Source organism: Equus przewalskii, chromosome 1 (genome assembly GCF_037783145.1).
Source record: "Equus przewalskii isolate Varuska chromosome 1, EquPr2, whole genome shotgun sequence".
Lineage (NCBI taxonomy): Eukaryota > Metazoa > Chordata > Mammalia > Perissodactyla > Equidae > Equus > Equus przewalskii.
The window spans coordinates 203919-218367 of NC_091831.1; the positions used below are offsets into that span (position 1 = coordinate 203919).

A 14449-nucleotide genomic window follows, 5' to 3' on the forward strand; every position below is an offset into this window, starting at 1 on the left:
TCAGGGTGTAGAGAGCAAAGCTGGGCTCACAGTGGCATAAAGCACAGCCATAACCTTGCCCATCCCCGGGGAGTAGCCGGAGCCAGGGCTCAGGTAGGTGTAGACGATGGTGGAGTAGTACATGGTCACCACAATGAGGTGGGAGGAGCAGGTGGAGAAGGCTCGCCGTTTCCCCTCAGCCGTGCGAATCTTCAGGATGGTGGAGATGATGAAGCCATAGGACACCATGGTGAGCAGGAAATTCAACACCGCAAAGAATATGTCAGCCACAATTGCCATGATGTCATTAACATATGTGGAGGAACAAGAGAGCAGCAGCAAAGGGGGAATCTCACAGAAGAAGTGATCAACCACGTTGGGCCCACAGAAGGACAACTGTAGCATCAGGCAGGCATTGACTCCAGCACCGAGCACACTCATGCCCCACACAGCTCCAGCCAGCACCGCACACACCCTGGGGTTCATCATGGAGCCATAGTGCAATGGCTGGCAGATGGCCACATAGCGGTCATAGGCCATGGCTGTGAAGAGCAGCACCTCAGCGGCTACTGACCATGACAGGAAGAACATCTGGGCCATGCAGCCCCCATAAGAAATGTTTCTCTTCTCTGCCACCAGAATCTCGAGTAGCTTGGGCACCACAGTGCTTGCACAGATAACATCCAACACAGCCAAGCTGACCAGGAAGAAGTACATGGGGGTATGGAGCCCAGAGTTGAAGGTAATGGCTGCGACGATGAGGGAATTGCCACAAAGCGCCACAGTGTAGAGGCAGAGAAAGAGGATGAGGAAGAGACTCTGGAGCTGTGGCTCTTCTGAGAAGCCTCGCAGAATGAATTCTGTCACCAGTGACTGGTTATTCATGGCCGTTTAAGTCATCTCTCAATGAATTTACATAGGTCAAAATTTCTTTCTTACTCTACGGTTTGACTATAAAGTAAAGGTTTATTACTATTGGTCAGTATAAATGAAAGAATCTCATCACCTTCATTTCATTTTCCATTTTCTCTAGGTATTTATGATCTCTCTGCTTAAGATAATTCTCACTCTAGACCCAATCACCTCTGCCTGGGGCCATAAGGAACAACAGACATTTCTGGAACTTTGTCTTAGCTAATGCTCTATTCTTTGTTATTTTCCTCCCAAATAAAAATAGCTTTAAAACTTTTCTGCATATTTCTTATAACTATATAAAAATGTAAGCAACATAGAATTCTGTAATGTGGAAGTAAAATACCCACCAACCTTCAAGGGCATGAACACACTTTCTGATTTATGTCTATGCTTCTTTGAATACTGGTTATTTTTCTCCCAATGATATTTGGCAGTGATCTCTCCATGTCAGTGATGGAATCAGTCATCCTTTTTAACAGGTGCACAGTATTTCAATAGAAATAGGCAGGAGGTCTTAATTCTGAAGGCATCAGTATTGCAGTTTCTGACCAGTGACCTGGCTCCGTCCTGCCACTGGTTCCTTTTGGGGCTCAGGAGTCTGTTTCCCAGCGGGTCTTCTCTTCATCAGTCCCTCTGCTCCAGCATCGCCTGCATCTTTTCACTTGGGCTCTCTGCTCTGTTAAATCTGCATTGTTCAGTCACGGTCAAAGAGCCAAGCACATTCACCATTCTCTGGGACCCTACATTTATTTTCCTGACACATTTTTCTAAATTTTGTCCAGAGAGACTATAGTCAAGAATATGAAATCAGTTAGCCTGGGCCCATTATAACTCTACATGAATTTCACAAAGAGGTACTCCCCACCCTCCAATGAGTCCAACATCTAACCTGGCCTGGAGTTAGCCTGTTGCAAACTCCTTGTGTCTTTTTGCGCTTGTCCCTTTCTCTTTTCTTTTATTCCTAGAGATAAAATCCTGTAAATTGCATGAGCCTCTTTCCTCATATCATGCACCTTTCCTGGCTTCCCACGTGAAATGATGATATCATCCTTAACATTGTCACTTTAACCTCACTTCCCTGGGAAGCCCTGGACAACACCAAGTTCACGGCTGACATACTTCTTCTATGCTTCACAGGGAGCGTTTCCTTCCATTTATACTTTTGTAGTTATCTCTCCAGTTATTGGTGTTACTGGCAACACCGCAAACTCTATGTAGCTTGACCACGTTCATCATGTTCCCTGAGGACGTTTAGCGCCGTGGGCATCCGCGACCAGCACTACTTTCAGCACCGTGGCCAGCAACACTTTCAGCACCGCATTCAGCACCACGGCCAGCACCACGCCCATTGGCTGTTCTGTCAAGGATGGTGGATAAATCTTTACTGACTGACCAGCCCACCTTAACAGAACGATGCCTGTGACATCCTATGACGTCCTTGCTGGTCCTGCTTTTTCAAATCTGTCCAAATTGTCCAACACTCTCTCAAGGGACCGCTTTGGTAACTGAGCAGCGGTTCTCCTGTGGATCTCACTATCAACTCCCTGTCTGCAGCATCTGGGAGCCTCCACGTGAGGCAGCGTTTCTGTTCACTTTGTTAGACATTTCCTCTTCTCCTATGCTAAATTTCTCTAGGCAACAGTTAATCTCCCAGGCTGGGTAGCAATTAGAGCATTTCCCCTCTTATGCAGGCACATCTAAAAAGCAATGAACTGGATTATGCGTACATATTTTGGGATTGATTGACCGTGGGAAGATTTCGTATGACTTTCTCAGTGCCCAGAAGAGGGTTGGCAAAAGTTTTACCTGGACTGAGAAAGACAGATGTTGGGAGGCCTGTGGCAGTGTCCCCACGGAATCAAGGGAACGTGGGGTGTGGCTGCAAAGAGCAGACAAGGAGACAGCAGACTCACTAAGATCAGGGTGGCACTGGACCACTCTGGGAGAACCGATTGTGTCTCCTGCCAGTTAAAACTAGAAACTCAGACTCAAAAGCAGACATCGTTTCTCCTGGCAAGGAAATTTACGTACAGTTGTGACCAAACAGTATAGTTCAAGAATTGACTTTTTCACCTGAGGAATAGCAAAAAATAACAGCTTTCTCCAACACGTTTTTTCATATTATTAGATATGAATCATTTTACAAAGAAAGGAGAAAGTGTAAACCAGTAATCTCATCAGATATAATTACTTGTATGTGTTAATTTACAAACTATGATACAACTATAAGAGGCACAAAAGAAGTGATTGAGTATCTTCAATTTAGCTATGACAATTAATGAAAGATTATAATGTAATTAATTTGAGATAATATAGAATCGTTCAACCTTACCTTTTTGATATCACAGGCAGATATTTCCAAATTTAACTTTTTGCTCTCCATTATGATTTCTAAGAGGACATTTTTGTCATATCTCAAAGGTTTTAACAACACTATAAGTGGCAAGTTGAGGTGCACTGTGGAGTATTGTACCATGAAATGTACGAGTATAAAAGGAAAATTATGCACCCATTCCAAGCCCATAAAACTCAACTTCATAATGCCAATGCCTAGTAAGATAAAAAAAAAAAGAAGAAAAACCAGGTTAAGAGTTACCACTATGCATCTATAATTGGTTGAGTGAATATGATTTTTTTAGGAATTCATAAACATAATTGCTGCAAATTTCAAATTATATCACTGAAAATGATACAAATATAAAAATTTAAGAATGTAGATCATTTATACTTGCCTTTGTGGTTGGTTAGTTACTCTTAGGGGTAATGAATACGTTTCATTTCTGAAGTTGCAAAATTAGAGACACACAAAACTGGAGCTTGCTAGACAGTTTTCAGAATACTTTAAATGTGACAATATAAAACTGAAGACATCAATAGACTTGTGAATATGAACAAGGCCTTTGAAGAGGTGCTTCAAACGATCCATGAACGTAGAATGGGGAATGGCCTCCTTTATCAAGCTTCTTAGTTCAGTGGGAGTTGCCACCAGGGAGAGCCATTCACCCCAGGAGGCTCAAGGAATGTATTACATTAGCACTGCTCAGTTTCCTATGTTACCATGCCCCGCTTGTGCTGCCAGGTTCACATTGACTGTGTCCACTTGGTGTCACACTGTCCTTCCCCAAATGCCTGGGCCATTAACCTTTAAGTCACCACATGTCCCAGAAACACAAGCATTCAAAAGCTGGGAAAATTTACATTCAATGATTATGCTCACTTTTTAAATTGAAATAATGTTTTTTTTCTTAATTGCGTAAGTTTGACTTTTCCTCTATTGCTAAAATTAAGATGACATGAAATATAAAGGAGTAAAAGGAGGAAAAGTGAATTTACCCATAAGTCTAATATTTAGTGTGTTATTGACACTATTTTGTCTGTATTTTATTCCACTATGGTTATTGTTTGTTATTGCTTTTCTTTTTCAAAATGACAGTGGAAGTTACAGTTCCAATAGGAATATGGAGCATCTTAATTTAAAAGGTTCCACTTCTCCTGAAAACCATATATATCAACAAAGAAGAGAAAAAAACAGCAAACTACATCTTTAGCAAAGTTATAAGACAAAGAAAATCCCTAACCCCCAATTTACGTATAAATTACATACTCATCAAAACTGGCAATGGAATCCATAATGATGTCACAGGTGGAAAAGAAATCTATAACAAAATTCATTCTCAAAAATGGAGGGCCCTGTCCTGAGTGGAAACTGCCAAGAGCAAGAGTGAAGGAAAAATAACGCATGGATGGGGTGGTGGGGTAGGGAGGAGGGCGTGAGGGCATCACTCTTGGTGACAGCAGCCAGTTGCAAAAGAAACGAGAACATGAACTGTAGTAGGAGCCCTCCCAGGCTACACAGCCGGGCCATATAGCAGAGAAGTTCTCCGTACGAGCTTAGAAACTGGGGAAATATTCTTACTCCTCCAATAGCCCCTCCAGGAGATATTCATCTGCCATTAGCTGGAACAAAAAAATCCAAATCATTCTAATGTGAGTAATAAGAAGTCTTCAAGATCTATAAAGATATTCTCTAAGAAGAGGTCTAAATGAAAGAGAAAAGAAATTTCACTGAAAATAAAGGAAAGTCATCAGTAAGAGCTCAGTACAATACAGAGGATACTGTAACCCAACTTTTCACTATTAATTGAAAAAATAAATTTAACAAGGAATTTGTAACTCTGAAGATACACTTAAAGGTAGAATAAAGGAATTCATGATAGAGATGATTAGACAATCCGAGGAAGTAATTGGTAGTGATTAGAAATAAATAGGGGGCTGGCCATGTGGCCAAGTGGTTAAGTTCACGTGCTCTGCTTTGGCGGCTCAGGGTTTCACCGGTTCAGATCCCAGGCGCAGATATCGCATCGCTCATCTGGCGATGCTGAGGCGGCGTCCCGCACAGTACAACCAGAGGTACTCACAACTAGAATATATAACTATGTACTGGGGGCTTTAGGGAGGAGAAGAAGAAGAAAAGAAGAAGAAGATTGGCAACAGATGTTAGCTCAGGTGTCAATCTTAAAAAAAAAAAAGCATGCTGACTGTGGTCTCATTTTTTTTAAAAAAAAGAAGAAAAGAAATGAATAGAAAAAGTAAAACGACTTGCTAAATTAAATAAAAATGAATTATCTGAAACACAAGTGATAAAGGACACAAGACACAGCACATCCAGAGACATAAAAGATACAATAAGAAAAGTGAAAAATTTAATAGAAATAAAGATAGAGATAAAAATGGTTAGGGGAAAGTCATAACTATGGAAGAAAGGGACAGAATATCCAGCAGACAATAGACACATCTTTGGAATGCTTAACAAAAAATATCAAAACAATAGACCAAAAAGCACTTTAAAATATAATTTAGGACTTCTGCTTATTGTAGGATGAACTAGCTTGTAGGAGACCAACATTTCTCCTGATAACATTAAGAAAATTCATATAAAATACAAAAATAATTTATTTAAAGACATCAGATTTCCTCTGAAGCAATGAAGCCCAGAAAAGCTAACATTCCAGAGTGGAGAACTTTGAAGACATTAACAGCCAAGAACTTTAAAATAATTATAATAAGTATGTTAAAGAAAATAGAGAAACTATGGGAAAATTAAATGAAAATTATGGGAAATTTCACCAGAGGAAGAGAATCTTAAAAAAAATCAAATGGTGGTGGCCGGCCTCGTGGCTGAATGGTTAAGTTCGCATGCTCTGCTGTGGCGGCCCAGGGTTTCGCCGGTTCAGCTCCAGGGCATGGACTTGGCACCGCTCATCAAGCCATGCTGAGGCAGCATCCCATATGCCACAACTAGAAGGACCCACAACTAAGAATATACAACTATGTACCAGGGGGCTTTGGGAAGAAAAAGGAAAAATAAAATCTTTAAAAAATATCAAATGGAATTCTAAAGCTGTAAAATACAAACTATCTGAGGTCAAGAACTCAATAGATGAGTCCACTTACAGATTGGACACAGCAGAGCAGAAGATCAGAGAGCTAAAAAGAAGAGCAGTAGATAGAAAATACTCACATGGAAATGTGGAAAGAAAAAAGTAGAAAATGGACTAAAAAGTATATAGGACATAGTGAAAATACCTAATGCATATCCGAATCCCGAAAGGAGAGGAGTGGAGAACAGAAGAAAGAGAGAGAAAGAGAGAGAGAGAAAGAGAGAGAGAGAGAAGCAATAATCAAAGAGATAACCAAGGAAAAGGTCAATTCAAGAAATTGGATTTCCTTTGGGGGTGGGACTTCTGGAATGGTAGTGTGCAAAGCACTTAATTAGAATTGGAAAATTATAAAAACAAACATTTAAAGTCTCTATTAATTGTCTTAAGGGTACATGGCAAATGGAGAAACATTTATTCAAGAAAATCTATTAAATCTTGGTAAGAACAGTGAGAGTCTGTGGCATTGGAGCCAGAACCCTCTCCACTCCCCATCCAGCTCAGTGTGACAGAAGCTCTACTCTGGGTGGGCGTGGTCAAGGAAGTCGGCTCCTTCTCCTGCTACCCCCAGATGACAGTCTACAGCCATGGATTCACCCGTGGAAAGGAAAGCCTTTAACATTTCTCACCACCCTCTAGCTCCATGTCGCAGAGGCTCTATTCCAGGCAGGCACAGCTGAACAGACTGGGGTCCACTTCTGACACCCAGCCCCATTCAAAAGTTGGAAGCTCTAGTCCAGAAATAGCAGGACAGAAGTACTAGTCACCAATTGCTTCTAGACCAGTTCACTCATAGGGCAGATGTTCCCTCAGTGCTAGAGGAGAAAGCCAAGGGGACTACGGGCTACAATCCCCAACCAGTGTCCCACTTGTAGAGAAGGGGTATCACTCCAGGAGAATGGGTCACTGTCCCCACTCCCAGCTCCAGTGCAGAGGCAAAATGAGGAGGCAAGGAATATGTCCCAAGCAAGGGAACAGGACAAAATCCCAGAAAAAGGACTAAATGAAAAAGAAATAAGCAATCTGCCTGATAAAGAGTTCAAACAGAAAGTCATAAGGATGCTCACTGATCTTGGGAGAAGAATGGATGAGCACAGTGAGAACGCCAAAAAAGAAGTGGAAAATATAAAAAATACTGAGTCCGAAATGAAGGATACAATACTGGAAATTGAAAATTCACTAGAGGGACTCAATAGCAGAGTAGATGATACAGAAGAACGGATCAGTGAGCTGGATGAATGACTAGAGGAAATCACCCAAGCTGAACAGATAGAAGAAAAAAGAATTAAAAAGAATGAGAACAGTCTAAGGGAACTCTGGGACAACATCAAGTGTACTAAAATTCATATTATAGGTGTCCTAGAAGAAGAGAAAGACAAGGAGGCAAAGACTCTATTTAAAGAAATAATAGCTGAAAACTTTCCTAACCTAAGGAAGGAAACAGACATCCAAGTACAGGAAGCACAGAGAGCACCAAACACAATAAACCCAAAGGGGCTCACATCAAGACACATCTTAATTAAGCTTTCCAAAATTAAAGATAAAGAGAGATTCCTAAAAGCTGCAAGAGAAAGGCAACAAGTGAAATACAAAGGAAACCCCATGAGGGTATCAGTTGACTTCTCAGCTAAAACTTTACAGGCTAGAAGGGAGTGTGTGATATACTTGAAGTGCTGAAAGGGAAAAAATCTACAGCCAAGAATACTCTATCTAGCAAGGTTATCATTCAGAATGGAATGAGAGAGAGAGAGTTTCCAAGACAAGCAAAAATTAAAGGAATTTATCACCAAGAAACCAGTCTTACAAGAAATGCTAAAGGAACTTATAGAAGTTGGAAAGAGAAGACCACAAATAGGAATAAGAAAATTATCCAAAAAAAGAGGCCATAAAATCACTGGGAAAGGCAAAAATACAGTAAAGGTAGCAGATCAACCACCTATGAAGATAATATGGAGGCCAAAAGACATAAGTACTAAAATTACCTATTTCAATGACAAGAGGGTAATGGATACACACACAAAATAAGAAGTCAGATATGACGTCAAAAACATAAAATGTGGGAAGAGGAGAGCAGAGTAGTAGAGCATTTTGAAAGAGGTCCAATTAAAGAGACCATCAACTCAATATAGATTGCTATATACGTAGATTATTGTATAAGAACCTCATAGTAATCACAAACCAGAAACCTATAATGAATACACAAATAATTAAGAGGAAGGAACCCAAACATAATGCTAAAGAAAACCATCAAACCACAAGGGAGGAGAACAAGAGAAGAAGAAAGGGACAGAGAACTACTAAAACACCCAGAAAAAAGTAACAAAATGGCAATAAGTACATATTTATCAATAGCTACTTTAAATGTCAATGGACTAAATGCTCCAATCAAAAGTCATAGCGTGACCAATTGGATAAAAAACAAGACACATATATATGCTGCCTACAAGAGACACACTTCAGATCTAAAGACCCTCACAAACCGACAGTTAAGGGATGGAAAAAGACACTCCATGCAAATGGTAAAGAAAAGAAAGCAGGGATAGCAATATTTATATCAGAGAAAACAGACTTTCAAACAAAAACTGTAACAAGAAACAAAGAAGAGCATTACACAATGATAAAGGGAACAATCCAACAAGAGGATATAACGTTTGTAAATATATATGCACTCAACGTAAGAGCACCTAAATATGTAAAGCAATTATTAACAGACATAAAAGGAGAAGTGGACAGTAACACAATAATAGTAGGGGACTTTAACACTCCATTTACACCAATGGATAGATCATCCAAACAGAATATCCGTAAGGAACATTGACCTTGAATGACACATTGGACCAGATGGACTTAGTAGATGCATATAGAACATTCCACCCAAAAACCGCAGAATACACATTCTTTTCAAATACAGATGAAACACTCTCTGGGACCAAACACAGATTAGGCCACAAAACAAGTCTCAATAAATTTAAGGAGATTGAAATAATACCAAGCATCTTTTCTGACCACAAAGGTATGAAACTAGAAATCAACTACAGGAAGAAAATCAGAAAAGCCACAAAAATGTGGAGATTAAACAAAATGCTACTGAACAACGATTGGGTCGATGAAGAAATCAAAGGTGAAATCAAAAAATACCTGAAGACAAATGAAAATGAAAATACTACATGCCAAAACCTTTGGGATATAGCAAAAGTGGATCTAAGAGAGAAGTTTATAGCAATTCAGGCCTACCTCAGCAAACAAGAAAAATCCCAAATAAGCAATCTAACAGTGCATCTAAAGGAACTGAAAAAGAAGAACAAACAAAGTCCAAAATCAGCAGAAGGAAGGAAATAATAAAACTCAGAGCAGAAATAAGTGAAATAGAGACTGAAAAAAAAAATAGAAAAAAGTCAATGAAACAAAGAGCTGGTTCTTTGAAAAGATAAACAAAATTGACACACCTTTAGCTAGACTGATCAAGAAAAAAGAGAGAAGGCTCAAATAAATAAACAGAAATGAAAGAGGAGAAACTGAAACGGACACCTCAAAAATACAAAAGATTATAAGCGAATACTATGAAAAGCTATATGCCAACAAATTGGACAATCCAGAAGAAATGCATAAATTCTTAGAATCATGTGACCTTCCAAAACGAATCAAGAATAAATAGAGAATTTGAATAGACCAATCACCAGTAAGGAGATCAAAACAGTAATAAAAAACCTCGCCCCCCAAAAAAAGTCCAGGACCAGACAGCTTCCCTTGTGAATTCTACCAAAAATTCAAAGAACACTTAACCTACATCCTTCTGAAATTCTTCCAAAAAATTGAAGAAGAGGGGAAGCTTCCTAACTCATCCTATGAAGCCAACAGTACCCTGATACCAAAACCAGCAAAGGACATCAGAAAGAAGAAAATTACAGGCCAATATCACTGATGAACATCAATGCAAAAATCCTCAACAAAATACTAGCAAATCTAATAGAACAATACATTAAAAAGATCATATACCATGATCAAGTGGGATTTATTCCAGGGGTGTAGAGATGTTTCAACATCTGCAAATCAATCAATGTGATAACCACATTAAGAACATGAAGAATAAAAATCACATGATCATCTTAATAGATGCAGAGAAAGCATCTTACAAGATACAACATGCATTTATGATAAAAACTCTGAATAAAATGGGTAGAGAAGGAAAGTACCTCAACATAATTAGGGCCATATATGACAAACCCACAGCTAATATCATTCTCAATGGAGAAAAACTGAAAGCTATCCCTCTAAGAATAAGAACCAGACAAGGATGCCCACTTTCACCACTCTTATTTAATCTAGTATTGGAAGTCTCAGCCTGAGCAATCAGGCAAGAAAAAGAAACAAAAGGATCCAAATTGGAAAGGAAGAAGTGAAGCTGTCACTATTTGCAGATGACATGATTTTATATACAGAAAACCATAAAGAATCTACTAAAAAACTTTTAGAAACAATAAATGAATACAGTCAAGTTGCAGGATACAAAATCAGCATACAAAAATCACTTGTGTTTTTATACGCTGACAACGAAGTAGCAGAAAGAGAAATTAAGGATACAATTCCATTTACAATCGCAACAAAAAGAATAAAATACCTAGGAATAAACTTAACCAAAGAGGTGAAAGATCTGTACACCAAAAACTGTAAAACATTGTTGGAAGAAGTTGAATAATTCACAAAGAAATGGAAAGATATTCCATGCTCTTGGATTGGAAGAATTAACATGGTTAAAATGTGCATTCTTCCTAAAGCAATCTACAGATTCAAAGCAATCTCCATCAAAGTTTCAACAACATATTTTACAGAGATAAAACAAAGAATCCTAAAATTTATATGGAACAACGAAAGACCCTGAGTAGCCACAGGATTCCTGAGGAAAAAGAACAAAGCTGGAGGTAGCACATGCCCTGATTTCAAAACATACTACAAAGCTACAGTAATCAAAACAGCATGGTACTGGCACAAAAACAGACACACAGATCAATGGAACAGAATCGAGAGCCCAGAAATAAACCCACACATCTATGGGCAGCTAACTATTGACACAGGAGCCAAGAACATACAATGGAGAAAGGAGAGCTTCTTCAGTAAACGGTGTTGGGAAAACTGGACAGCCACATGCAAAATAATGAAAGCAGAGCATTACCTTACACCATACACAAAAATCAACTCAAAATGGATCAAAGACTTGAAGATGCGTTCCGAAACTATAAAACTTCTGGAAGATAATATCGGTAGTACACTCTTTGACATCGAACTAAAAAGGATCTTTTCAAATGCCATGTCCTCTCTGACAAGGGAAACAAAAGAAAAAATAAACAAGTGGGAATTCATCAGACTAAAGAGAAAAAGAAACTAGTATCAAAACAAAGAGACAACCCACCAATTGGGAGATAATTTTGCAAATCGTTTATCTGACAAGGGGTTAATCTTCATAATATATAAGGACCTCACACAACTGAACAATAAGAAAGCAGACAACTGGATCAAAAAGTGGGCAGAGGAGATGAACAGACATTTTTCCAAAGAAGATACACAGATGGCCAATAAACACATGAAAAGATGTTCGACATCGCTAATCATCACGGAAATGCAAATCAAAACTACACTAAGATACCACCTTACGCCTGTTAAAATGGCTATAATCACTAAGACTAAAAATAACAAATGTTGGAAAGGGTGTGGAGAGAAGGAAACCCTCATACACTGCTGGTGGGAATGCAAACTGGTGCAGCCACTATGGAAAACAGTATGGAGATTCCTCAAAAAACTAAAAATAGAACTACCATATGACCCAGCTCTCCCACTCCTGGGTATCTACCCAAACAACTTGAAATCAACAATCCAAAGTAGCATATGCACCCCTGTGTTCATAGCAGCACTATTGACAATAGCCAAGACATGGAAGCAACCCAAGTGCCCATCGACCAATGATCGGATAAAGAAGATGTGGTGTATATATACAATGGAATACTACTCAGCCAGAAAAAAAAAGACAAATTCATCCCATTTGCAGTAACATGGAAGGAGCTAGAGGGAATTCTGCTAAGCAAAATAAGCCAGTCTGAGAAAGACAAACACCAGATGCTTTCTCTCATATGCGGAATAGAAACAAACACATGGACAGAGAAAGAGTTCAGTGGTTACCAGAGGAAGGGGGCGGGGGGTGGGCACAGAGGGTGAAGGGGAGCACTTATGGGGTGACAGTCAAGACATAATGTGCAACTGAAATCTCACACTGATGTAAACTATTATGAACTCAATAAAAAAAAATTGAGAAAAAAAGATTTCAGGACTCTGAAACGCTTCAGACTTTCTCTCTTTCTTAGGAATGGCCTGCAGTTCAGTGAGACTAACAACCTATGAAAACATAAATCTGTCATGAAAACTAAGAAGGAAAAAATTTTAGTGAATCACCTTTTGGTTTTGTGCATAAAACTAAATATGACACTTTGGAAATGTGGAATAAATGATGTTCGACAACATCCTGAGATCCCGTCAGGTCAGGACATATATTTGATAAAATAATTCCATATTCACATCAAAACAAAGATACTGTTCTAATTTTAATTTTTCCTTGACCAAAGGGTAGAAAAAATATTTATTTTTCTATCTGAAGACTATTTAAGTAAAGATGTCATCAACTTCTTTGAAAAGAGAATTTCTTAATCTAAAAAGGGAGTTTGAACTAGATGCCACCACCTTTTCTGGGGTTCCCATTCAAAATTCACTTTCCCTACGGAGAATATTTACCAAGTGCCAATGGTTTCCGTGTATGACAGCACCTAATTCTGAGAGCAGCTCTGTGAGGTAGGCACCATTGTCGTTAAAACTCCACTGTAAAGATAAGGAGGTTACGTCTCAAAGAAGGGAAATGATTTTCCTAAAGTCACACAGCTAGCAAGTGGTAGAAATGAGAGCTGGTTCCTGGTCTCCTGGCTTCAAAACTTGTACTGGAAACACCATCCTATGTTGTCACCCTTTTAAATCTGCCATTTAAACTTCACTGTGATGGAGTAAGGTGTATTGTAATGGAACTGCAGAAGAAGGGGCGAATGGCTGGAGCAGGAAGCCCCGAATTCCTGGGGAAGCATGGGCCTTAGTCCCGAGAATGGAAAAGAAATAGAGAGGATGGCTGGGGACAACGACCATGGCTTTCCTGACTTGAGTTCACCCAGGGAATCTGAAGGCTCTAAGCTCTGAGCACCCAGGGTTGGCTGTAGGGCGCCTGAGCAGGTCACAGGCGGCCTGGGAGGCAAGGCTGGGGTCCAAGAGGGAACCCAGAGTCCCGATGGCAGGCCAAGGGCCAGGAGGTGGGGTGGGGGTAGCAGGACCAGGAAAGGAAGCTGAGGCCAGGAGCTCCCGGAGCAGGAGGACATGGACTGAGGGAGGATGTGTGGACCCCACGGGATAACAGGCCCCTGGAGTTGGGCCCCTCTCAGGGGTCCCTGAGCACCTGCCGAGGTCTGAAGTGGCCAAACACTTCACTGACTCCACTGACGGCTGCCTGTCCCCTTGTATGACGCGCAGATGAAGACTGTATAAGTGAAAGCAGTGGCGAGAGGATGATTGTGGAATTGGAATCCGTGAACCCCTCCCAGCCAGCAGCCTCCCATGCCCACGGGCATGTGCAGTGTGTATGGCCCGGTTGTGGGGACTCTGAACTGGGGTCAGGCTGGCACAGCTGTGGAAATGAAAATCAGCACCTCCTTTCCAGAAGGAAGGTGGGCAACTTGTCAAGAGCCTTCAAATAGCTACACCTTCTGCAGACTTGACTTTACGTAACAGTCTGTAACGTGGTATTTCTTTGCACAAAGAGAATCTTTGCAAAGTTGTTAACAGGATAAATTGATACAAATTAGCCAATTCCACGTCACTGGTATTTATTTATATATTTGTGCATTTATTTTTATAAATTTGGACCATACAGGGAACGTCCCACCCCCACATTTCCTTGGTTGTGTGGTTTGGTTCACAGTTCTTCATTTGGGTGATATCAACCAGGATAATCAGTTTTACAATATCAACCAGGATAACAAATGTTACAATAATTAGGATTTTGAAAAGAGCCTGGACTTTGCAGCAGCCAAAAT

General features: G+C 39.9%; 1 protein-coding gene across 1 annotated transcript; it reads right to left on the reverse strand.

The window, feature by feature from the left end:
• LOC103556394 (olfactory receptor 13A1-like) lies at nucleotides 1–864 on the reverse strand. The gene has a single exon (XM_008528492.2). The coding sequence runs from the start codon at nucleotides 862–864 to the stop codon at nucleotides 1–3; it is 864 nt and encodes a 287-aa protein (XP_008526714.2).
• Nucleotides 865–14449: the final 13585 nt, after the last annotated feature.